The sequence below is a fragment of the Pelodiscus sinensis genome, chromosome 7 (assembly GCF_049634645.1).
Source record: "Pelodiscus sinensis isolate JC-2024 chromosome 7, ASM4963464v1, whole genome shotgun sequence".
Lineage (NCBI taxonomy): Eukaryota > Metazoa > Chordata > Testudines > Trionychidae > Pelodiscus > Pelodiscus sinensis.
In genome coordinates this window covers 40951745-40978622 of record NC_134717.1, presented here as the reverse complement: position 1 = coordinate 40978622, position 26878 = coordinate 40951745, and the positions used below count along the sequence as shown (strand labels likewise).

The 26878-nt window shown below is 43.5% G+C and overlaps 1 protein-coding gene across 3 annotated transcripts in view; it reads left to right on the top strand.

Annotated features, from left to right (window-relative positions):
• TLK1 (tousled like kinase 1) overlaps positions 1-26878 on the top strand; it is a 152424-nt gene that overhangs the window by 65238 nt on the left and 60308 nt on the right. For all 3 annotated transcript variants that reach the window (XM_075933612.1, XM_075933614.1, XM_075933613.1), the window contains 2 exons: positions 1724-1795; positions 14503-14578. In XM_075933612.1, coding sequence (XP_075789727.1) covers positions 1724-1795; positions 14503-14578 — 148 coding nt within the window. The remainder of the gene's footprint in view (positions 1-1723; positions 1796-14502; positions 14579-26878) is intronic.

The window sequence follows — 26878 nt, the reverse complement described above, 5'->3', positions numbered from 1 at the left end:
TGAATCCTGGAGTCAGAGCTTTCAAGAAGCATCTTTCAGATACTTTACGGATCTGAAATAAGTCTGGAGGAATGTGGTTCATTCTAGGGGATTTACTACTTTTTTTTTTTAAAGGAAAGCTCTTTAAAATGATAACTTGATTTTGTATCTGAAACATTTCTTGGGCCATGGCTACACTATCACTTATATTGACAAAACTTATCTCACTTAGGCATATGGAAAAAGAACCAAACCACAACTGACACAGATTTTGCTCGCATAAGTGATAGTGTGCACAGAGCTTCTCCCATAGATAGAGCCAACACTGCTTGTTGAGGGTGATTCAGTTATGTTAACAGGAGAGCTCTCTCCAGTTAGCATAGAGCAGCTACATGAGAGATCTTACAGCAGTGCAGCTTCATTGGTACAGCTGTGCCGCTGCAAGCTCTCTAGTGTAGGCACATCCTCATTCTTAATCTTTTAATCATGTAAATGGTTTCTTATGATAATTACATTTGGTTTGATTGTTTTATGAGTTAGTGGTCTATCCTGTAAATTGTTTACTCATTCTTTTGAGAGAGGATAAGTACGGTTGTTTCCTTTCCAGTTTTGTTAGCAAACTGCATTGTTTAGAATAATTTTTAGTAACAACTAGGGAGCTGTGCCCCCTGCTTGCTGCACTTGCCAAACCCCCTCTCATGAGGGGTAGGCGACCCTGGCTTCCCACCCCCCCCCCCAGCCTGGGCTTCTCCTTTCCTCCCTGACTGCAGTGCACTCCAGGCTCAGCTCTGAACTCCGTGGCCAGGGCAGTGCAGCGGTGCTTGCCCGCCCTGCGTGGGCCTCAGTGAGGTGTAGGTAGTGCCATGTGCACGTGGTGCTCTGGGGCAGTGCAGCCTGCTGAGGTGGGGAAAGCATCAGTGTAGGATGCCGCTGTTCCGCCCTCTCCCTCATGCAGTCCCGCCTGCGTTGCTCACTGCCAAGCCCTGCCCGCAGTGCACAGGGCCGCCCGTCTGCTGGGAGCAGAAGGGAAGGAGCAGACAAATCAGTGCGGTAGCTCCTCTGGGCGGCTTTGGGGTGCTCTGGCAGCCACGGTAAGTGCAACCACTGGGGAGGGGGTGAATCTCCGCAGGGGTAGCTAGACCCTGGGCAGTCGGGCACCATGGTCCAGCTCCCCAAGAGCTTGGCAGCGGGGCAGCCCCAAGAGCCCACTGCTGGCACGTAAGCCCAGCTGGGAGCCCTGCGCCTAGTGCCTGTGCCCGGCTGTTGTCCCAAGCACTGCACCCTTCCCCCCCCCAGCCTGTGGCCTGTCACAGCTGCAACATGGGGTCTGCTGGCTACTGTGCCATGTTTCTTTGCATTGAAAACCCTGTGAGATGGGCATGGAGGAAGGGGAGTAGGGGCTTGAAGTGGCGAGGGGAAGCATCAAGGTTGGGCTCGAGCTGGGAGAGGAGAGAGAGGGAGGAAGCAGGCGGGATACAGTGATATGATGACATCACTTTGTCGTCCTGCAGGGAAAACTTTTTTTTAATATATAGAGAGATTAAGAATATAGAATTTACTATTTGCTGGAGCAGACCATTTGTCAGTCAAATTTGGTATTCTGCTTACAAGTCATATAATCTCTACAGTTGATCTTTGTCTTGAAGTCTGAAATTTAATTATCCTTACTTTGCATAGTTGCAAATCCTGCAATTTATTAGCTGTTTTTATAACATAGTAAGTGATGTATTTTTTTTTCCAATAGGCCTCAACAAATAATGAAAGTTCTAATCACAGTTTTGGAAGCTTGGGATCTCTAAGTGATAAAGAATCAGAGGTATGTATGGTTATAAACTTAATTACAAATACAATATTGTTATTGCAAACAAGACACTATTTTAATATGTTTTATTGTAGCTGACACTTTTATATTTAAGCTTCTTAAAGAAAATAGTATTTTTTGTATACAATAAGATTAAAATCTAGCATAGAATGTTCATGTAGTGGTAAAAGCTAAAATTTGTTACACATTTGGGCTCAACTACTATTCTTTAAGATGGAGATATTTATGGTAAGAATTCATCTAAGTGCTGTCATTGAGTGTACTGCTTATAGTTCCCTCCTGCAATTGGCCTAAGCACAGCAGACACACTTGTCTCAATTTCCCCTTTTGTAGTCTGAACAATAGTCCGAACAGTCTTCCAAAGTATAAATATAGCCCAAGGAGTACTTTTTATTATAGAGGTTCAATGTACATAAACCATAATACAAACAGTCTTACCATCAAGTTCTGTAGCTGTAGTCCTCTCTGTTAAGCAGAGCCCCAGCTCCCTCATCAGTTTCTTGACTATCTAGCTTAGCCACCTCCTCCTGTAGCTCTTCATCCTGCTTCCTGAGATCTTTTCCATCAGCAGACACTTTTCACTGGATGTCCTCCCTTCCTGATTTTCTGCGAGTGCGAAGTAAAGGTCTCAGTCTCTTGAAAACCACACCAGGATCTGGTAGAAGCATCCATGGTCAGCTTGTCTGGATACGTGGAGACAACAGAAGCAAAGTTGGTACTGGTGATGCAGCCCTTCCTAACCATACTGGTTGTACTAGGACTCTGTCCTACCAGTGTCCTCTCAAACTCCTCTGTTTGCAGTCCCCTGGTCTCTTATTTCCCCCTGTTGGTCAGCCCTACCTCCTTGTTAATTACACAGGGAGAGGGTGCTCACAAAGTTGATTGAGGCTGAACAAAGATGATCAGGGGTTCAAAGATTCGAATGGTCCCCAGACACACAAACCCAACCGGCCCAGTAACTGAAATTACTGAAATAACCTGAAAGAGAAAGAAAAATGCAAATAGTAAAGCAAATTTACTCACCCTAAGGTTAGTTCTCACCTTATTTATTCAGCAGAGTGAATCTCCTTTTCCCCCCCTCAAACTCCTTGTAGTTCCCTGTTCCCTCTTCCTCATCCAATGTTTCGGTACCGGATAATGCTTAGAATTCTGGTCTTCACATTCTGTGTCTTCTACCTTTGATCCTCCTTGGTCAGACACAATCATTAGCAGGGCTCGACAAATTATGGAAAACCCTACTCGCCAGACAAAAATGGGACTCGCCACCCCCCCCCCCCCCCAGTGTTTTTTTAATGGCATAAGTTCCTAATAACAGTAATTACTAATAGATTATTAATAAATATCTTATAAACCTCTACCTTTTCCCTCTGCTTCCATGTCTCCTCCCCTTGTTCCATCATCTCCCCTGGTGCCTGCTGTCCCCCAACTCCTCACCCTCCTCTGCTGTCCTGACTCCTGCCCTTCTCACTGCCCTCAGCCTTCCTGAGACCTGCCCCCCTCCACCAGCCCTTCTCTCCCCCCTGTGCCCACTCCTCCAGTAGCCCCACTCTGATCATGCGAGCTCCCCTCCTCATCCTCTCTCCTAACACTTCCCTCTACATACCTGCCCTGCCTCTCTCCTCTGATGCTGGTCCCTCCCCTGCAGGTGTCTGCCCTTCTGCTTCACCCCCAGAATCCCCTGGCACCTGCACCCTCCTGGTGCCTCCCCCCTCTCTCACTGCCCCGCCTCCTTTGCCCTCTTTTTCCCCTGATACCCGCCCCCTCACCACCCTCATGCCCCTGTGCCCTCACATATGACTTGCTCCATCCCTGCCTTCCTCATGCCCACCCCTTCTTTCAAGCATTCTCCCAGCACCTTCCCCTCCCTCCTCTAGCCCCCAATGCCCTTACCCTTTCCTCTTCCAGTATCACCCTGTCCCCCCTCCCACTGTTACCTCCCCTCCTGCCCTTTTCCTCATTGTCTGCACTTGGCCCCCTGGCATTTGTCTCTCCTGTACCCCTGTCCCTTGGTGCCTTCCCCTTTCTTCTTCTCCTGACCTCCTCCCCTCCCCTTAGCACAAGCCCCTTCCCCATATTTTTCCCCTTCCCCTCCCCTCCTCTCAGCACAGTCCCCTTCCCCATATTTTTCCTCTCCCCTCCCCTCTCTCTTTCAGAGCACAGCACAGCCCAAACCCCTTCCCCTCCCCTACCTGACTTCTGCCTTCCACTTTGAGGGGTTGCCGGAGCCTTTTTGAATCCGACAGTCGCCGGCTGTGACGTCACGCCACTACGTCATGCCAGCATCCTGGCGTCTGCTGGGGTCCTGCCCTCTGGCTCGCACCCCGCCTACTCGCGCTGGAGCTGCATGCAGGCAGCCCGGTGCTGAGAATCGCTGAACTTCCCCCTTCCTGGCGGCGCTCTGCTCCTCCACCGGCCAGCGGATCAGATGGGGCCGCACTGCCCGTAGTGCGGGCTTCGGCCAGCCCGTCAAAATGGCCCACCGGGCCAGTCCGCCCCTGCACTTGCCAGCTGGTAAAATCTACTCGCCATGGGCAAGTGGGTGAGTGTATTTGTCGAGCCCTGATCATTAGTGCTGTCTTTACTGCTTAAAGCAAGGGTGGACAATAATTTTTAATGAGGGAGGGAGGCACTCCAAGATTTTGGTGAGTGGTCAAAGCCCATGCTTCTATGAAGGATGTGTGGGGTCTGGAACAGCAAGAGGGGTACAGAAGGGAGCTTGGGAGAGAGTACTGGGGTGCAGGAAGGGGTGTGGGATGAATTCTCCAATCCCTTCTCAGCTTGCAGAGCAATTAGCAGCCAGGTATTTAAAACAGCAGGAGCTGCTGTGTAGTGAGGATACCAGCGAGGTGGCCATGGGCCGGCTTGGTGGGCAGGATTTGGCTTGCTAGCCACCTCTTGCCTGCTCCTGACTTAAAGGAAGCTCACATTGCAATTTGGTACAGAATTTGCCAGTCTTACCTCAGTTATTCCTGAAATAGTGGGTATTTTGCTATCACAAGTATCTCCTGGGGATGGCCATGAGGTCCTTATCGAATCCAGGCTAGGGAATCTCCAATGTATCATCCTGAATCAGCCTCCCGCAGCAAAGTCTGACTCCTGTCTTGGAGAATCCACCCCCACAAATCCTGCTGCAGGGCCTACTTGGGAAGTTAGGAAGCATTCTCATAAGCATGGAACTATGTCTTCCTCTAAAAATCAGGCCTCTTATCCACCAGCTGTGCCTGTGTGGGCTCAATATGTCTTAAGTCCCAGAAACATTAGGCTCCGGGTTGTGTTCCGTCAATACCACCATCTCCTCTCAAGATCTAGGACCCTCTGTCACTGGTGAAGACTGACTGTTGCCAGATACCATCTTCCGCGCTGGCACCAATGACCAGGACAGAAAGTGTCCTTCTTACACTTGGAAGATTCTGATCTGAGCCTGTACCACAGGATGATCTCACCCTCTATTGGGACCTTCTGTTTCCAAGGGACCCATATCTCCTCTGGGAGTTCTTCTTGCATTACAGAACCTGTTGATCACCTCTCCCCCATGCAATATAAACCCCTCAAATGGCACTGACCATCACTGAAACCCAAATGAGCCTTTTCTTCCTCATGAGTTTCAGAACCATCAGAAGAACCACTTCTTCCATACCACTGTTATCTATTTCCCAGGAGACCTGCATGTCTCTGGAGCAACCCTTGTCTCACCTGGCCCAGAGCCACTGTCCTCCATGACCACCTTTCAATCACACCTGTTGGCACTGAGGGCCCTGGTATGAATATTGCCCTTCAGAGTTCATCTCTTCTTCCAGGGAGTCTCCACCTGTTTTCCTTCCGAGAAAATTGCTGAACTTGCCCCTGGATCTCATGACTAGGAGGATTACTACACTGATTCTGGTGATTTCACCAGAATCAGCTAGAAGTACCATCATCTTCTTTGTATGAAGCATTGACGTCAATGTCCCCTTCCTCCTTAGATGACTTAAAGTAGAGAAGAGAACCCCCTAGATTTACTAGGGAGGAATGTTTTCTTGTTCTGCAGTTTGTAGTTCATGATAGCCAATCATCAAGCACTACTGGCTAATTATGATTTTCCTGATCTATGCCATATTTGAGGAATTCACCAACAGCCTCCCACAGCAGAATCATACTCATTTTCAAGTTCTCATTGAGGAACCTAAAGAACTGCCCTCCAATCTGCAGCTGATGTAGCCGATTTAGATCCATGGCTATAGCCATTGTTATGCAAAGGAAGTCTTGCCTTTATGCCTCTGGACTTCCCCAGGAATCCTGAACACAATGGATCTCACCTCTTTGATCAGAAGATGGATGAAGTCCAACACATCCTAAAAGACTCTGGAGATAGCCTTTGCTTGCTAGGCATCTACACAACTGTCCCAAGAGACATTTTTATCATCAGTCCACCACATTGCTATATAGATATCAACACTTTTGCCATCAGAGACCCTGTGAACCACCACAGAAAAATCAAATGGTTCATAAGTCCCTCTTCCCACTCGTTCCATCTCAGTTCCCACTCCCTGACCAGAAGATATTTTTAACATGAGCTTAAGAGCCACAACTGACTGAGCCTAACACCGGACAGCCTCACTGCTTCATTCACGGGTTGCCCCGCATTCTCTTTGTAACAACTGAAGTGCAATAGCAATGAACAAGTGAGAGCTGAACTTCATCCACTATGGCTATATGATGGAGTTTGTAATGCTACCTTCTCCAGAACTCCCTATCCACCTTTTGGGGACTACGTTCATGACAGTAATCTCACTCAAGAGGTCAGTTCCACACTGCAGCAAGGAGCAGCAGAACACGTTCCTCCAGAAATCTGGGAACAGGTTTTTACTCAGCCAACTTCTTAAAACTCAAGAAAAAAAAGGGAATGGAGATCAATCCTCTACCTGCATCGTGTCAACCTCTTCATTTGTAAACTCAAATTTTTCAAGGTCACATTGGCAGCAATAATTCCATTTTTAGAAAAAGGGATGTCGTTCATGGCTCTCAGTATAGAGGATTCCTACTTCCACATCGATACTCACCCTGCCCCACAGACATTTTCTCAGATTTAGGATGAGAACGCTATCATTTCTAATACAAAATATTACCCTTTTGGACAACTACTGCCCCCAAGGTTTTTACCAACGTGTTATCAGTGGTGGCAGTTTAGGTCATACATTATGGCCTTTTTTTCCCCCCATACTTTGACTCTGGCTCCTTGCCTCCTGATCCTTCTAAGGGGCCTAGGCATCCATCTCTCTAATGCTTCTTGCTCTTCTCCTCACTTGGGAGTCAGTGTAAATATTGAAAATTCCATTCTTGTTCTCTTTAGGGTAATCTTGAATTTAATCACTTCCTGGGTGTACTTGCCCACAGACAGGAGATAATAGCTTGCATCAGGAGCAACCTTTGTATAATGACCAAGACACATCTGTTTCTAGTTGACCACATGGCTTCCTGCACTCACATCACTATATGTTCACAAAACTGCACCTTCCTTGTTCTCAGGGACGGCAGTGGTCAATATGCTCACCAAGTCATAATACTGTGAGCCTTTAGCTCACTGTTCCCACCAAATATGGTCTTCCCTGCTATGGTGAACATATCCTTACCATGTATGCGTGGGTGTCCCCATTCTCCCCTCTTCTCTGGACAAAACTATTACCACCAATTCAGCCCTAATATGCTGTGGAGACCATATAGACAACTGCATGACAAAAGGAACATGGATATCTCAAGAGTACAGACTGTACATCAGTGTCCTGGAACTTCAAGCAGTAAGAAAGGTATATGATTTCTGTCTTCTATTCATCTGCTCACCATATCCTGGTAATGTCAGACAATATTATGGACTGTATTGTACAACAACAAGCAAGAAGGAGCCAAGTCTTGTCTCCCTATGTGCAGAAGCAGTCTCTGGAACTGATGCATCACAAATCAGATCACTCTATTCTCAGCTTGCTCTCCGAGACAGCAGATTATGTTCATAGACTGTCTCGGCAGAAAATGTGTGGTTGACAGCAAGGGGAAACTCCACAACAAGGTGCTAAATGACATTTTCACACAATGGGGAACTCTAACCATAGATGTTCACTTCTTAGATCAACAGCACGTGTGCATGTGTTTGCTCTACAGTAGCTCCAGGTTACTGACATCCTGCCTCAGGGCAATGGAAAGATCAGATACCCCAGTCCATGACTGTTCCATCTCAGGACTGGTATTTGGATGGGCATTGCCCTAGAACATGAATGCTCTACAGCCATGTGGGGCATCGTCTCTAATAGCAGAAAGGATTCCACTAGCAAGTGTTTTCTGGCTAAATGGAGATGCTGCTTCTCCTGGATATAGCTAAGAAGCATTATACCAGAATCTGCAGACACTTGCCTCATCTTAAGCTATATCTTGTCTTTAAAGACATCTGGTCTCTGTTAACTTCCTATGAATCCACCTAACAGTAATCACTTCCGTTCTCCTACTTAAGGTCACTCTCTTTTCACACCCAGTCACCAGCTGATTTTGGAAGAGCCTCATAAGAATCTTTACATCATGTCACTTCAAAAGTTCATGCCCCAATGGGACCTGAACTTTGATTTCTTTGCATTAACAAGTCACCTCCCCCACCATGAGCCTTTAGCTACTTACTTCATGTCCATACTCTCCACGAAGGTTGCATTCCTTGTAGCTATCACCAGGTGATGGGCACCTAGAGGGAACCTCTGGGCGGGGCCAGGATATTTCCCTGCTTCTCCATCCATGGACCATGATTTGTCTGGAGGTGGCGGAGTGCTCAAGTCTTTGACCCAGAGGTTCCCCCTAGGCACCCATGCACCTGGTGGTGGGAGGAGACTTTGCATGCTTCCCCTTCTGCCTGATGGCCAGTCAGGGCTTGGGGCAGGGGAGTGCACAATGTCTCCTCCTACCCTGCCAGGAGCACGTGGCACTTCTAAGCAGGGGCAAGGTGGAGCGGAGGAAACTTTGTGTGCTACTCCAGGCCCTGATTGGCCTGAAGGTGGGAGACCACGTGAAGTCTCATCGTGCCCTGACAGGAGCGCGTGGCATTTTTAAGTGCCATGCTCTCCTTGCAGGGTGGAGGCAGGGCAGAGGAAACTTTTGTGCACGGGCAGAGGAGTGGCAGGGCTTCTGCGGGCCAGATCAAACCACTTGGTGGGCTATATCTGACCTACAGAGGCTCTTTTGCCCACCCCTGAATTGGAGGGTAGCATAGATATAACTCTTACCTTTGTTTATTTTGTTTGACGCTCCTGAGAGAGATTGTGTTAATTCCAGAGTACTGATAGGTAAGAAGTTGCTATTTTAAAATGCTTTTTCTAACTATTATTGCATGTTGAAGATTTTGCATTGTCTGAAACATGGAGTATGATCTACATGGGTAGTATCTCAGTTTCTCAAATAAACAGATTTAAAGAAATTTTCTATCTTTCTTCTAGTTAATCTTAAAGGGAATTTTTAGAAAAATTCTAGGAAGTAACTTAGTGCTACTGTTAGATGTAGAAGTGCCTAATTAACTTTTTAATAGAACTACTTGGAGAATTATTAACAGCTATAAAGAGAAATTAGTGTTGCAGCCTGGTAGCTGTCTTTGAGTAGCATTGCAGTGGTGTTTGCTGGAAGTTGAGAGACGACTTTGGAAGTGTTCCATTGCGTGATGGAACTTAGACTACATTGTTACAATTCTATGAAAGAAAAACATGGTCCTATATCAGGGTGGTGCCTCTTGCATGGACCTTGTATGACCTCCAACCCCATAGATCAGTGATTCACAACTTGTGAATCAGGCTCCCGGAGTGGATTGTAAACATGTTTTAAAATGGTCATCGGGGCTGGCATTAGACTTGCTGTGGCCCAGGGCCCAAGCTAATGCTTGAGCCACATTGCTTGGGGCTGAAGCAGATTTCTGAGAGCTTCAGCCCTGGGCAATGGGGCTCAGGTTACGTGCTGAAGCCCTAAGGCTTTGGTTCGATCCCCCTACTATCCAGGTTAGTGGGGCTCTGGCTTTCACATCCCATGATCCTCTTGAGAGTAACTTTTTCTTGTCAGAAGGGAGTTACGGTGCAATCATGTTTATTTAATGTGGTTGCCAGAACTGGCTGCCATAGATTGTTTGAATGCCTCACAAACACTAATGAATTTATGCTCAGAACACTTGTGAAGCAGGCAGGTCTGTTATCCTCAATTTACATATAGTGAATTGAGACACAAAGAGTAAGTGATTTACCCAAGGTCACATAGGAAGTCTGTGCCAGAAGTGGCAATTCAGCCCCGATCTCTGAGTCAAAGTATAGTGCCACAAGGGCATATGTCCAAACCTAAAGAGATTATTTTTAAATTGTAAAATACCTTGCATATGAGATTCTTAAAAACAACTAACAAAAAATTCCCCCCAAATAAATAACCACACATTAATTTTTAAAAAGGCTCTATGCAGAACTATTCACTGCTTTATGTCAGCTGCTGCAGGTTCCTTCCAAGTTCTCTGAAAGATGATTTCTGGAATTCTGCCATGCCACGGCTTTGTGTATTTGCAGCTGTGATGATTTCATTAAAAAATAGATTTAAGTATCTTTACATTTTCAATGAGCAATCAGAAGAATTGTGGCACTAAATAAAAGAATGTGCTTTTTTGACCCATTTTTCTAAAGGTGTGATCTTCTTTTCAATGAGTTTGTAGCTATGCCAGATATGATAATGAGAACATTTTACTCCTTGAAATAACATCTGGCTTATTTTCACACTAAATGTAATCTTTTAAGACAATAAATTTAAACTTTTAATGTTACATTCAAGGGCTTTTGAAATGGTGTGGTAATAGAGAATTAGTTATGGTAGATAATTTGACATATGAAAGGTATTGTAGGAACTTGAAGATATAGTTAGCACGTGATCAGTGCTTCCTTTTATGTTGTTGAGACTTGAGCTGTATTGCAACAGGTTTTGAAAAATAATGTAGAAATTTAAATCTTCCTGAGAAATGCAACACTAAAATGAGTTTATGTAGTAAGACTGTTAGTTTATTATCAAGCTATGATACTGTACTGATATAATCACTGCGCTTTGTTAGTGGTAAAGTGATGTATAAAAATAAGTTGTGTTTGATGCTTTAATTTCTCAAAGCATGGCAAAATTTTGCTTAATTTTGCCAGTGTTTATTTATCTTTTGTATGTTAAATAAGGATGAAAAATATTAGAAAAGGATTAATTATAACATTCTAATTCACTGATACTAGAATTAAAACCTGCAATTTTTGAATGGCTGAATTTTAATAGAGATACCTTGCAAATATACGTTCTGATCTGCATGGTTGGTCTTCAGTTAATTTTGGTTGGATTCCACCTATGCAGATCAAATTGCAGATTTGGTGCTACAATGTAAAGATAACTTAGAAAATACTGTATTTCTTGTATTTGATACAAAATAGTCAATAATTTTACTGAATGTTTGTTCCTGAAAACTATGTCTGTATTTCAGTGTCCTTTTAACATGTGAATGACTTTACTTAGATTGTGTTCACATTTAATGTATTCAGCGTTTGATCGGAGGACAGATTTGCTCCCTGCCACCAGCCTCCCAGGACTCCCTGGGCCAGAGGCTGCCAGACCTTGGATGTTGTCAGTAGGGATAGAATCATAGAATACTAAGACTGGAAGAGACCTCGAGAGGTCATCAAATCCAGGCCCCTGCCCTCATGGTAGGGCAGTACTGTCTAGACGGTCCCTGATAGACATTCATCTAACCTACTCTTAAATATCTTCAAAGATGGAGATTCCTCAACCTCCCTAAGCAATTTATTCCAGTGTTTAACCTCCCTTGCTGCAGTTTAAGCCCATTGCTGCTTGTTCTATCCTCAGAGGCCAGGAAAAACAATTTTTCTCCCTCCTCCTTGTGATACCCTTTCAGATACCAGAAAACTGCTGTCATGTCCCCTCTTGTTTCCAAACTAAACAAGCCCAGTTCTTTCAGTCTTCCTTCATAGGTCATGTTTTCTAGACCTTTAATCATTCTCCAATTTCTCCACCTCGTTCTTGAAATGTGGTGCCCAGAACTGGACACAATACTCCAACTGAGGCCTAATCAGTGCAGAGTAGAGTGGAAGAATGACTTCTCGTGTCTTGCTCACAACACACCTGTTAATGCATCCTAGAATCATGATTGCTTTTTTGGCAAAAGCGTCACACTGTTGACTTATATTTAGCTTGTGGTCCACTATGACCCTTAGATCCTTTTCTGCTGTACTCCTTCCTAGACAGTCGCTTCCTGTTCTGTATGTGTAAAACTGATTGTTCCTTCCTAAGTGGAATACTTTGCATATGTCCTTATTAACTTTCATCCTGTTTACCTCAGACCATTTCTCCAATTTGTCCAGATCATTTTGAATTATGACCCTTTCCTCCAAAGCAGTTGCAACCCCTCCCAATTTGATATCATCTGCAAACTTAATAAGCATACTCTCTATGCCGATATTTAAATAGTTGATGAAGATATTGAACAGAACCAGTCCCAAAACAGACCACTGTGGAACCCCACTTGTTATTCCTTTCCAGCAGGATTGTGAACCGTTAATAACTACTCTCTGAGTACAGTTATCCAGCCAGTTATGCACTCACCTTATAGTAGCCCCATCTAAGTTGTATTTGCCTAGTTTATTGATAAGAATATCATGCAAGACCATATCAAATTCCTTACTAAAGTCTAGGTATACCATATCCACCGCTTCTTCCTTGTCCACAAGACTAGTTATCCTATCAAAGAAAGCTATCAAACTGGTTTGACATGATTTGTACTTTACAAATCCATGCTGGCTGTTCCCTGTCACCTTATCTTCCAAGTGTTTGCAGATGATTTTCTTAATTACTTGCTCCATTATCTTTCCTGGCACAGATGTTAAACTGACTGGTCTGTAGTTTCCTTGGTTGTTCTTATTTCCCTTTGTATAGATGGGCACTATATTTGCCCTTTTCCAGTGTCCTGGAATCTCTCCTGTCTTCCATGATTTTCCAAAGATGATAGCTAAAGGCTCACATACCTCCTCTATCAGCTCCTTGAGTATTCTAGGGTGCATTTCATCAGGCCCTGGTTCCTTGAAGACATCTAACTTTTCTAAGTGATTTTTAACTTGTTCTCTTTTTATTTTATCTTCTAAACCTATCCCCTTCCCCTTCCCATGTAATAGTGTAGTTGATTAACAGATTAAGCATTAAGCAAAAGTTTATTAGTTAATGCTTTAGACCACATGTATTTTTCTCTTTAAAGTGTATTAGGAGGTAGCCAGCCCCAACCCTGGGGACTAAAGCAAAGTTGAGTAACCGATAAGAATTCATGAGGCTAATTGACTATTCAGTTAACCCTTTAACATCCCTAGTTGCCAGGCCAGAGAGTCCCGGACAAGAGAAATTCAACTTGTATTTTTTCACAATTTACTGGAGTTTTGATTTGTCAAAATAAAAATTAAATTCCTATAGAGTTTTATAGATGAGAAAGTTTACAGTTGTTCTGCAATTGGAAGAGCAACTTTTGGGGAAATTTAATGTAATTTTGTAGACATATTTAATAGCTGTAAAAACTGCATAGTTTTAAAATTTAGATGAGGCATTTACATTGGCTATTTAAGACACTATATTAAAATGCTAATAATCAAATAATAAGTTTGAGAATAAAAATCACTTAACTAGTTCCCAAAAAAATTAAAAGCAGAAAAGGATGGAAGAGAGGAAAAACATACGTTTTAATATCATCTGTACTTGACTAAATTTTGCCAGTTTATCACTTTAGCTTGCTTTATATACACAATGTTCATTGAGACTGAGCATAGCTTAAGATAAACTTATCACTCAACAAACACAATATAGAGAAACATTTGTAAGCATCATGTTCCTGTAGAAAGATACGTTGTAAAAATAGTTTTGACAGACTTTTATTCTTAGACCAAAACTATGTGGTATATGAAGTCAATAGTGCCCAGAGCTGTCAGCCAGGACTTGTGGACCCTTTCAGCTGGGCAGCATACAAATGTAGTAAAGAATAGAGTTTGACCTGAAGACTTTAGTATATAATTTAAAACTACAGTAGAATGTTGGACTTTAGAATTGACCGGTCAACCACATGCCTCATTTGGAACTGGAAGCATGCAATCAGGCAGAATCAGAAGCCCTTCCACCTTTGTCAGCTCCCCCAAAAAAGGAAATAGAGTATGGTGTTAAGCATAAATTATTAAAAAATAAAGGGAATGTTTAAAAGAAAATAACGTGGTTAGAAAATTGTTTCTGTGCTTATTTTATTTAAATTATGATAATTAATATACATATTTTTTTCTTCTGCATAATAATTGCAAAGATGTGTTAAGTCAAGGGTCATTTGTTGAACTTTTGAAAGACTCACCATAACATTATGTTCATAGTTACAAACATTTCAGAGTTCTGAATAACCTCCATGCCCCAAGGTGTTTGTAACTCTGAGGTTCTACTGTACATATAACAAGCAACCTTAAGAAAGGAGAAACTACAAGAATTAATACTCATTGTCATCTTTGTCCTTAAGTTAAAATCTGAAATGATATTCCTGCTGAGTTGAGACCATATTTTATGAAAGAGGTTTTATATTTACTGCATGCAACAGTAATATAAATGAGTAGAGCTATTTGGTAGATCAGATTCTTATGCATTTAAAGGTATTAATTTGCTTTTTATAGACTCCGGAGAAAAAACAATCAGAACCTTCCAGGGGAAGAAAAAGAAAAGCAGAGAACCAGAGTGAAAGCAGCCAAGGTATGCTAAAAAAAATATCTTTGAATTATAGCAAATCAGTTGAGTATTACATGTATTTAGTCAAATTATATTTGCTTGAACACATGAAATTGAGAGCTTGTCGGCACAGCCCTGAAGTGCAAACTATGAGGGCATGAATTGCAATGCATACTAAAATTTTGTACTGTATCTGCTCTGTGTAGATCCCACTAGTGCAAACTAGAAGGTTTCTAGTTCATGTTTCAAACAGGACTACATTAACACAAGCCAGGTATCATTTAGTTCATACTAACAAGGTCTACACAGGTCCATTACAGTGCACTTCAGCCCTTGCTACAGTTCACGCATTGTAATCTGCACTGTGGTGCCATTTAGACAAGCTTAGACAGCCTTACAGTGCTCTATGCCTGAGGCAAGTGATGGTTTTTAACTGGCGAATAAAATGTATCTTTTTCCCAATTATCAGTCTTGAGTAGGGACAGGCAAGTAGATTCTATATCTGAGCTTTTAAATGTATAAAATAATTTTGCATAGCTACATTTAGCTGTTGCCATTGTGACATTTATTCAGAACCGCAGCAATTTTTCTCATTAGTGTACCTCCACAGTTACTTTTCTTATTCCAGTTGAAATTTGTGGTTTTAAGGTTTTCAGTTTCTTGCTCCATTATTATCCTGAGTGGCATTTTTCCATCCAACAGATCTTCATAGGGGAGGATTAGAATAGTTGGGGGATAAGTCGCGTGAAATAGATGACTTGGCTCTGATGCAGCTTGACTTTGACTTGAATCCAGCCATAATTGTTACTTTTCAGAAGCTGTTTCACCTTAGTGAAATGTATGGTAGTCTCAGTGCATTCCCAGTGGATAAGTATACTGTATTCTTGTTCAAAACACAATCATGATAGTTATTAATTGTTACTCATTTAGGCAACTCGGGGATTCATTGAAATATCATGTCTTTCTTTAAGCCTTTGAGGTAACTTTTTTAGGACAGGGATGGTGGAAACTCAGAAGTCTCTAGTAACTATCTGACATAAAGGAAAAAGTACTTGAGAGCAGGGCCTATTTTATTATTTTGGTGGTCCATTTGAACTACCGTATTTTAGCGAATATACCCACACCCAAATATAAACGGCACCCAAATATACTCTGCTGTTTTTGCTATTTCGGTAAAAAAAAAAAAATCTTGTATACCCTGCACACAAGTATAACCCGCGGGGTATACAAGACTATGCCGGGGGTATATTTACGGGGTGTGTGTGTGGAGGGGGGAGTAGCCAGCCACTCCCCGCCCTGGTTCCTGCACAGCCGACAGCCTCCAGGCGGGGGAGCGATCCAGCCGGGCGTCCTCCTCTGCTTGCAGCCTCCACACGCTGGCCCTGCTGCGAGCTGGCTTGGTGATCCTGCGTGATCCAGCCGGGCACCCTCCCCTGCCTGCAGCTGCCGCCTGCTGTGCGCTCAATTGTTGTTCCTGGGCTGGGGCATGGCTCGGGGTGGCGGGGCGGGCACTGGCCCAGGAGCAACAAGTGAGCGCACAATGGCGCTGGCGTGCGGCGGTGGCTGCAGGCAGGGGAGGGTGCCTGTCTGGATCGCGCAGGAGCAACAAGCACCATACCCTGGCCCTGCTCCTGTGCGCAGGTGAGTGGGGCCAGGGAGCGCGGGAGGTTGCAAGAGGGGTACAAAGGAGGCTGCGGAGGGAGGGGGAAGTTGTGGTGATCCGCGGCGCGGGCCACCCGCTGCTCAGAACAGGGCTCCGGGCTCCTTCCCGGTACTTCTGTTTAAAAAACCCCAAAACCAAAAAAACACGCCAGTATACCCCGCACACGAGTATACCCCGCGGAGGGAGTGGGGAGGAGTGTGGGGTTTGTAAAAATGAATATAACCCGTGGGTTATATTCGCTAAAAGACGGTAATAATATCTCCTTTAAATGCAAATATATAAGCCAGGAGCTAGAGCATTGTTCATTTGCCTCTTGCTCATTTACTCTTTTGTGTTTTGTCATTGTGGTTGGTTCTTGTCCTGTCTCTGAATTAATACTTGGATAATTTACTTGTTCTAATCACCGGATAGGCCTGTTGAACTGGCATTCAAACTATGTGAATTAATTCTAAAGATCAAATTTGCTAATTTAAAATACTGTTTGCCTTGGTTGCCTGATTTTTCCAGCCAAGGGTATTTACTAGTCTGGGCTGCTAGTGAAGGTTTTTAGACTTCTTGGTGGACAATCAGCAAACTTGGACTCTGGCAACTGAGAGGACAGAAAATCAACTGATTAAAAGGAAATTGGAGCCAAGTGTGAGGCTTCTGGGGTTTATCTATAAAGGTGATGTAGTGGCACATGTTCCTTCCCTTTACTGGAGTGATCCATAAGGCATGACTGCCCTAGAAATGACTTGGGAAGGAGGAATGATTTGGGAGCTTTAAATATAAAGCCTTCTTGCAAGACCTTCTGTAACTAAAAGATAGAGAACTTTTTTAAATGGGTGTTTGCTATTTTTTGGATTGGAAAAATCTGTACTCAATGACTGGAAGATAGCTAATGTAATGCCAATATTTAAAAAGGATTCTAGAGGTGATCCCGGGAATTACAGACCAGTAAGTCTAACGCCAGTACCGGGTAAATTAGTTGAAACAATAGTAAAGAATAAAATTGTCAGACACATAGAAGAACATAATTTGTTGGGCAAAAGTCAACATGGTTTCTGCAAAGGGAAATCATGTCTTATTAATCTATTAGAGTTCTTTGAAGGGGGTCAACAAACATGGACAAGGGGGATCCAGTAGATATAGTGTACTGAGATTTCCAGAAAGCCTTTGACAAGGTACCTCACCAAAGCCTCTTATGTAAATTAAGTTGTCATGGGATAAAAGGGAAGATCTTTTCATGATTGAGAATTGGTTAAAAGACAGGAAACAAAGGGTAGGAATAAATGGTAAATTTTCAGAATGGAGAGGGGTAACTAGTGGTGTTCCCCAAGGGTCAGACCTAGGACCAATCCTATTCAACATATTCATAAATGATCTGGAGAAAGGGTAAACAGTGAGGTGGCAGAGTTTGCAGACAATACTGAACTGCTCAAGGGGAAGGGGCACAAGCAGGGGAGGGTGCAGGAGCAGGTTGAGAATAGGTGTCTGGCTGGGGGGAAGGTGTGGGAGTGAGCTGGGGATGTGGGGTCTTATTGGAAAGGATGAGTGAAGGGACTGGAGGTGCAGGGTCTTGGTGGATGGGATGTATGAGGGAACTGGAGGTACAGGGTCTCAGCAGAGGTAGTATTCTCAGCTGAGGATGCAGGGGGTGGGGTCTTCGAAGGGCAGTGTGTGAGGGGCCTGGGACGCAGGGTCTTAGCGGAGGGAGTGTTCGGAGGGCTGGGGGTGTGGGGTTTCAGCAGGGCAATGTGTGAGGGGGCGGGAATGTGGAGTCTCGGCTTGGGAGGTGGTGCTTATACCCTGAGCCTGCCCTGCTACAGACACGCTTAACTCTTAACCTCCCCCCCTCCCCGCCCCCTGGGCACCTAAGCCAGGCATGGATTTGCTGCTGCCCTAGGGCTTGGGTGAGCAGGTTCAGGGTGCTCCAAACCCGCATGTGGCCCTGCCCTCCCTCATTTCCGAAGGTTGCAGAGACTCCATCCCTCCACATTCCTAAAGCTTGTCAAGTGGAGTTGCTTTGCCTTGGCTCTCTAGCTGGTATTTCGGGAGATAACCGAGGAGTTTCGGCTCTCTCCCTCTCCCCCGGCTGCTGCTGCCACTGTCTCCTCCCCCGTGTCCGGCCGAAGTCAGGGCCTGAGTAGTTTGGCTGAGTGGCTGCCGTGGGATTAACTCTGCTCTCAGCTCCCGCAGCGTGCACCCTCGCCCTGCCAGGGCCAGGCCTGCAGTACCCCTATGCGATCATGTCAGGCAGGGACCCTCTCGCCCATCTGCAGCTGCAGCTTAGGAGGCGGCTCCCCCAGGGGACATGGGGCAGCAGGGGAATCAGGCTTGGATGGTGGAGGGGACCCAGCCCCAGCAGCAGCAACTCCTCCCCAGTGGCGCAGTCCCCCGAGGTGTGAAGCGGGAGCCAGAGTTGGAGTAGCTCATGCCCTGAGGGGACGGCTCTGAGACTGGCCACAGCAAGCGGCTGAGGATGGAGGTGAGCAGTGGCGTGAGTAAGCAGATGACATCACTCTGTCATCCCACAGGAAACATTTTATATCTATAGAGATGTTCCCTGCAATAGCTGAGGCTATCACCGACATTTGAAACAGTGAAGGGGCAGCTGCATTCCTTACAGTGATTAGATGTTAATGTAATTAACTGTTACAGAAGATCTTCTGATTGAATGAATGGTTTGCATTTTAAAACAATCGTTTTATCAATTTCCATTATTATTGAAATTATTCTAGGAAATTTTTAGTATGTGTCTTGAGATTAATTTCTCTTCTAGCTACTTATGTGTGATGTAAAGAATAATATAGACAGTGTAACTTTGCCTTGAAATATATTTCTTGTACATTTTTCAGGGAATTGTAGGCTATCCCTTCCCCTTTTAAGCCAAAACAGCGAAGTAAAAGATATATTGTTTTAAAATACTTGTGTTTAAATGCTCATTTTGATTTGAGCGTTTACTTCTATTCGAATGCACAATTTATTTTGTTCCAGTATAAAAATAAAGTTTGAGAATCTGACAAACCGTCTCCTCTCACTTACTAGGTCTCTTAACTGCTGTGGTACAGTCACTTCACAGAGGCCTTGTCTATTCTAAACTTTACTTTTTGGGAAATTTCCATCAGCTGCTCATCTAGTGCATCCATCATTGCGTCCCTGATGAAGTGAACAAGTGATAGTAAAAGCTGAAAATTTTAAACTTTTCTTAGTGTAGACCAACCTGGTAGAAGAAACTCTTGTTTCCTGTTTACAGTGTTGTTACTGCCAACAAAAGTTTGTAACCGCAAAGTATCCTAATGTAGATAAGGAGTAGAATCCTTTGTGCTAGACAAGACAAAAATTTCTAATGTAAAAAACAAGAAGGGAAAAAAAATCTGTTTGCGGCATAGGATAACCTTTATATTATCCTTTTGCATCATAAAGAGGCACATACATGAGGCCCAGATTTTTTCCTTTCAGATCATTTTTAAAGTTTCTCAGCTGACAATTGACAAGAAAGGACTTTATTTAAAATCTGACCTGTTGTGGAGATGAAGAAAGCAGTAAAGTGGTGCATTTGTTTAAAAATATAATAGACTTTCTCTTTCTTCGATGAAACCATGAAGAAGAAGGGGTAGGTAAGTGTAGGGAAATGACTTTTATGCAAGAGCCACTGGAAGTGTTGGCATTCACTAAACCATGTGATTGAAGGCCATTCTGCTTAGTTGCGGTGATTCTAAGGGAACAGAGTTGTTTAATATGTTTCTAAAATAGGGATGTCAAATATCGATTAATTGATAGTCGAGTAACCTCATAGACTTTAAGGTCAGAAGAGACCATTATGATCATCAAGTCTGACCCCCTACACAATGCAGGCCACAGAATCTCACCTACCCTGTCCTAGAATAATCCCCTCACCTATATCTCAGATATTGAAGTCCTCAAATGATTTAAGGACCCCAAGATGCAGAGAATCCTTCAGCAAGTGATTCATGCCCCATGCTAAGGAGGAAGTCAAAAAACCTGCAGGGCCTCTGCCAATCTACCCTGGAGGAAAATTCCTTCCTGACGCCAGATATGGCGATCAGCTGAAGCCTGAGCATGTGGGCAAGACTCATCAGCCAGGCACCCAGGAAAAAGTTCTCTATAGTAACTCTTATCATCCCACCATTGGCCTATTTACCACTGATAGTGAAAAGTCAATTAGTTGCCAAGATCATGTTATTCCATCAAACCATCCCCTTCATAAACCAATCTAGCTTAATCTTGAAGCCGGATAGGTCTTTTGCCCCTACTACTTCCCTTGGAAGGCTGTTCCAGAACTTCACTCTTCTAATGGTTAGAAACCTTCGTCTAATTTCATGAATTCTTATGGTTACTCGACTATTCTATAGTTTCTGGGGGTAGAGCTGGTAGCCAGTGCAATCTGGCCCCACTCCTGAGGAGTTCTCTGCCACTCTGTGCTGCAGCCTCTGTATCAGAGGCAGCAGCATGGGGTGCCAGGAAGGAGCTGGTCCACAACGGGAGCCAGTTTAAAAACCAGCTCCCCTTATGGACTGGCTGCCTGTCGCCCTGTGCTGCTGCCTCTCATGCAGGGGTGGCAGCAGCCCCTCTTTGGGTGTGGAGGTGTTTGAGCTCCTGAAGCCAGCATGAGACAGAACTGAGCCAGGCTGCCTACCTCCTAATAACACTTTAAATGCAGAAACAAAATACAGGACTATGTAGCACTTTAAAGACTAACAAGATGGTTTATTAGATGATGAGCTTTCGTGGGCCAGACCCACTTCCTCAGATCTTTTAACCATCTTGTTAGTCTTTAAAGTGCTACATAGTCCTGTATTTTGTTTCAGCTACACCAGACTAACACGGCTACATTTCTATCATTTTAAATGCAGTGCTGCAGTGGGGGTAGGTCCCTTACCTGTCACAAGCCAGGACTGAGAAATGCTGCCAGCTTGCTAAAAAAAATTTACTGGTGGGGGTGGAATGCGTGTAGTCTATAGCATTAACCTATAAGCCTTTTCTTATTGGTTAATCAGTTTGTCAACTACACTGTTTCATCCCTGTTGTACAACTCAGTGTTGGTTAGTGGCAGAATAAGTCAATACACATTGCATTGTACGTTGTAATATCTTAATGTGCTGCAGAGCTAGCGATCACTGAGTTGTCCCTCAGCATGATAATTATAATACACGTGGGACCATGCTGCTGTGTTCTGTACAGGAGGTACAAATTTTTATCATAAATTTCTCTCTGGTTCTTTCTGTTGTTCAGATCTTTCAGTTTTCCTGGTTTCTTACGGCTTCTCAATAAACTATTTTGCCCCTAATATGTCTAAATGTGTAGTGATGTGTGTATGCTTTTTAAAGGCAATTAATAGAATAAAGGAATATCTCCTAGCATAATGTATTTCTAGGTGAGTTTGATAATAGGTTTGATTGCTTAATATGAAACAGCTATATATCTACCATGGTGTAACAATTAGTAGGTTTTATAGTAGCTGTAGGAGATAGCTGCACTTTCATGATAGTGCTTACCTTAAACCAATGAACAAAAACCTCTAGAAGCTTAATCGTTGAAGCATCAAATTCCCTTTTTGTGGAGAACAAATGTGCGCATATATATATATTTTAAATAATTTTTCTGAGGTTTGGTTCCTCAGTGTGGTTCCCCAGGTCTTCTCTTCTGCTGTCAGGCAGTGGAGGAGCAAAAGACAGGCACTGTCTCCCTCGCCTTTCAGGCAGTTCCTAGTTTCTTCCTTCCTTTCAGTGAGGAAAATAAAAAGCGCTTCACATTGATGTGTTGTCTTTAGACTGCAAGCACAGGCACTATAAAAGATAGCACAGAGGCGGGCACCCTTGAACTGGACAGTTGCTTCCAAAAGACCATCTCTGCAGGGCCTGTGTGTTTGAATTTTTCAGTCAGCAATTCATCAGCCCCCTTATCTTGCCAGGGGAAGCAAACCTGTACTGGGTGGCCTCCCTTCACTTGAAAGCACTCCCACTAGATTCATTCTAGAAAAAAATGAACCATAACAGAAGAGGAAAAAGAGCTATAGTGTTTTGTCCATGTATCTTACCTATTCCCAAGGTTCTTTCTTGGTTTTGAGGGAGCTGCAGAGGTGCTTAAACTTGTGGTCATTGCATGGACCAAAAAGAATACAAAAAGTGTACCTGCTCTCTGCACTCAAGGACAATATCCTAACTTACCCCACAAAGTAATAGAGAGGTAGCCGTGTTAGTCTGTGCTTGCAAAAACAAAAGGAAAAACTATGTAGCACTTTAAAGACTAACAAGATGGTTTAATAGGTGATGAGCTTTCGTGGGCCAGACCCACTTCCTCAGATCATATTCTGGAATAGATTTCTTCCAGAATATGATCTGAGGAAGTGGGTCTGGCTCACGAAAGCTCATCACCTATTAAACCATCTTGTTAGTCTTTAAAGTGCTACATAGTTTTTCCTTTTGTTTTTACCCCACACAGTTTACTACACTCCTGTGGAGCTTTTTCCCCCCTGCCCTTTTCTGAGTAACCTCCCTTCTGTCTTTGGGCTCCATTAGAAACACAGTGAGGACCTATCCAACTGGGACAAGTTCCTTACATTTGTGTCCTATCTTAGGCTTTCTGTGAAGTCCTTGGGTCCTCAGTTGGGCACTCAGTGCTTTGCTCAAATCTTGTTGAATGCTTAGCTTTGGTGCTTCTTACTGTGCTTTTCTTGAAAGTAGGAGTCTTTAGTCAAGGTGGTCTTCAGCTGACAGAGTATGTGGTCTTTGTTTTCCCATCTTGTTTTTCAGAAGGGAAAAAATAATGCTTTGCACTTGTTATAGTTTCTTTCCAAAGCAGTTCCTTCTTTTCACCTTAACCTGGAAACTTCCTCCCCTCTCCGCCAACTTCTGTCATATTATCACCAAAGTAAATCCCCTGACACTGCTTGGATATATGTGGGACAGTGAAGATGTACCTGTCTCAAGTAGGAGTTCAGAAAGTTACATTCCCTCTTCATGATGGGAGTGTCCCTGGAATGGTTTTAAGCCTTTCATTAACCTCCCTTGCTAAAGTCTGTTTGGAATCTCTCCTATATCTGTTCTATCAAAGCTGTATCAATTTCCATAGCTGAGTTAGAAATCTCCATAAATGACTATGCATGCCGAAGACTCAATACATGTTCACCAGGTAATAGTGAGGGGATCTGTCCTCTTGGTCCAAACATTCCAGTCATTCTTCTGAAAATTTATGACCGATTTGCGTAGGGGAAAGAGCTGCTATCATCTCCACAAGGTGATATTCATGTTCTTTTTACTCTTTGTTCATCCTCTTTGCACCTTTTATATTGCCCCGGCTGTCATAGCCTACTGAGTTTACATAGATTAGTCTAGTCAGATTTTTGTCTTCACTGTTTTTCCTCACTTGAGCTGAGGAACCGAGTATGGACTGAGGAACTGAACAAAGATACTAGTACAGAGAGTAAGTTTTAGGCTAATCAAATTTGAAATTTTTGGCAAATCATTGATCAGTGAACCTATGGATAAATCTCTGTAACATTTCCATATAACCATCTATCATTCTTATATAACTTTGTATTAAGAGAAACTTCGTAAGTTCTTTTATTTATTTACGCACGCACGCACACACACACACACACACACACACACACACACACACACACACACACTTACTTTGTCCTTTTAGATATAGGACTAGTTAAGGTAAAGAAAAATGTATTTTTCTAGTAGAATAGATGTCTTCCCTTTCATTGATTGCCCTGTTGAAATGAATGAGGTGTAAATGGAGACCGAAAGGTGAGCACTTCTAGCAGCAGTTGCAAGGGTGGAGAGGAGCTGGGAGCCAGATCCAAGGACAATACTTGTGAAGTGAGCTCATTGAAAAAGAAGATTGGACATATAGATGGCCTTGGGAGTCAAGCAGCAAGTGCCTACCCTTGGAAGGACCCTCTTGGAAGCAACATTAAAAAAGGCAAGGTGATGACTAACTGGCTGCATGAGAGGGATATATACCAGGCATCTTGCAGAGGGTCCCTGGGTTTTCATCTTGTCAACAACAGAACATCGATCCGGATCGGCAGAAGCCTGGCTCCTTCCCCATCTAACTCACGTGGCCAGTGTAGTTAGGGAGTGCAACTATTGGTAACAAGACAGTGTGTGTTTGTGTGTGTGTGAGAGAGAGGGTGCATGAGTGTAATGTATCCTGTGCATATGATAAAGTATCGATCGATCTATGTATGCTCAATAAATGTGGCGTATTGCCTTATCCCCCTGAAAAAGATCCCGTGTGCTTCTTTTAAGCACAACAAACCTAGAGACAGTACCTGCAAGGTGGAAGAAGTTGGCACTAAACCACTTGCATAATGAACATCCCATCATGTTAGATGGGGATAATCTTATGGCTAAGGCACTGGAGTGATAATTAGGAATGTGTTAGCATACATGTTTAAATGGTTAATCAATGAGCCTGGGCCCCCGCCCCCCGCTGTTGCTTTTGCATCAGAGGCAGCAGTGTGGTAGGATGTGGGACAGACAGCTCCACAGGAGCTGGTGCTCATGGGAAGCTAGCTTAAAAGCTGGCTCCCCATGAGCACTGGCTCTTGCCTGCCCGCTCCACATTGCTGCCTCTGATACAGCAGGAGCCTAGGTAACAAAAAGGAGCAACTAGAGCTATTGGTCCAGGAAGTGAAACCAGATATTATAGGAATAACAGAAACATGGTGGAATACGAGGCATGACTGGAGTACAGGTATTGAAGGGTATGTGCTGTTTAGGAAAGACAGAAATAAGGGTAAAGGTGGTGGAGTCGCATTGTATATCAATGATGAGGTAGACTGTAAAGAAATAAAAAGTGATGGAATGGAGAAGACAGAGTCTGTTTGGGCAAAAATCACATTGGGAAAGAAAACTATCAGATCCTCCCCTGGGATAGTGCGTGGGGTGTGTTATAGACCACCAGGATCAAATTTGGATATGGATAGAGACCTCTTTAATGTTTTTAATGAAGTAAATACTCATGGAAACTACGTAATCATGGGAGATTTCAACTTTCCAGATATAGACTGGAGAACAAGTGCTAGTAATAATAATAGGGCTCAGATTTTCCTAGTTGGCTACATCTACACTGGCCCCTTTTCCGGAAGGGGCATGTAAATTTCATGAGTCGTCGTAGGGAAATGCGCGGGGGATTTAAATATCCCCCGCAGCATTTAAATAAAAATGTCCGCCGCTTTTTTCCGGCTTTTAAAAAAGCCGGAAAAGAGCGTCTACACTGGCCCCGATCCTCCTGAAAAAGTGCCCTTTTCCGGAGGGTCTTATTCCTTCTTCAAAGTAGGAATAAGATCCTCCGGAAAAGGGCACTTTTTCCGGAGGATCGGGGCCAATGTAGACGCTCTTTTCCGGCTTTTTTAAAAGCCGGAAAAAAGCGGCGGACATTTTTATTTAAATGCCGCGGGGGATATTTAAATCCCCCGCGCATTTCCCTACTACGACTCATGAAATTTACATGCCCCTTCCGGAAAAGGGGCCAGTGTAGACGTAGCCGATGTGATAGCTGATGAATTCTTTCATCAAGTAGTTGCTGAACCAACAAGGGGGGATGCTATTTTAGATTTGGCTTTGGTGAGTAGCGGGGACCTCATAGATGAAATGGTTGTAGGAGACAACCTTGGCTCAAGTGATCATGAGCTAATTCAGTTCAAATTAAATGGAAGGATAAACAAAAATAAATCTGAGACTAGGGTTTTTTATTTCAAAAGAGCTAACTTTAATAAATTAAGGAAATTAGTTAGGGAAGTTGATTGGACTAAAGAAATTATGGATCTTAAAGTGGAGGAGGCCTGGAATTATTTCAAGTTAAAGTTGCAGAAGCTGTCAGAAGTCTGTATCCCTAGAAAAGGGAAAAAATTTATAGGCAGGTGTGTTAGACCAAGCTGGATGAGGAAGCATCTCAGAGAGGTGATTAAGAAAAAGCAGAAAGCATATAAGGAGTGGAAAATGGGAGGGATCAGTAAAGAAAGCTACCTTATTGAGGTTAGAGCATGTAGGGACAAAGTGAGAAAGGCTAAAAGTCAGGTAGAGTTGGACCTTCCAAAGGGAATTAAAACCAATAGTAAAAGGTTATATATCCATATAAATAGGAAAGAAAAACAAAAAAAGTAGTAGTAGGACCGCTAATTACTAAGGATGGAGTGGAGGTTAAGGATAATCTAGGAATAGCCCAATACCTAAACAAATACTTTGCTTCAGTCTTTAAAGAGGCTAATGAAGAGCTTAGGGATAATGGTAACTTAATAAATGGGACGAAAGATATGGAGGTAGATATTACCATATCCGAGGTAAAAGCCAAACTTGAACAGCTTAATGGGAGTAAATCGGGAGGCCCAGATAATCTTCATCCAAGAATATTAAAGGAACTGGCACATGAACTTGCAAGTCCATTAGCAAAATTTTTTAATAAATCTCTAAACTCAGGGGTTGTACCATTTGACTGAAGAATTGCTAATATAGTTCCTATTTTTAAGAAAGGGGAAAAAAAAGCAACCCGGATAGCTATAGGCCTGTTAGTTTGATATCTGTAGTATGTAAGATCCTGGAAAAATTTTTGAAGGAGAAAGTAGTTAGAGACATTGAGGCTAATGGCAACTGGGACAAATTACAACATGGTTTTACAAAAGGTAGATCGTGCCAAACCAACCT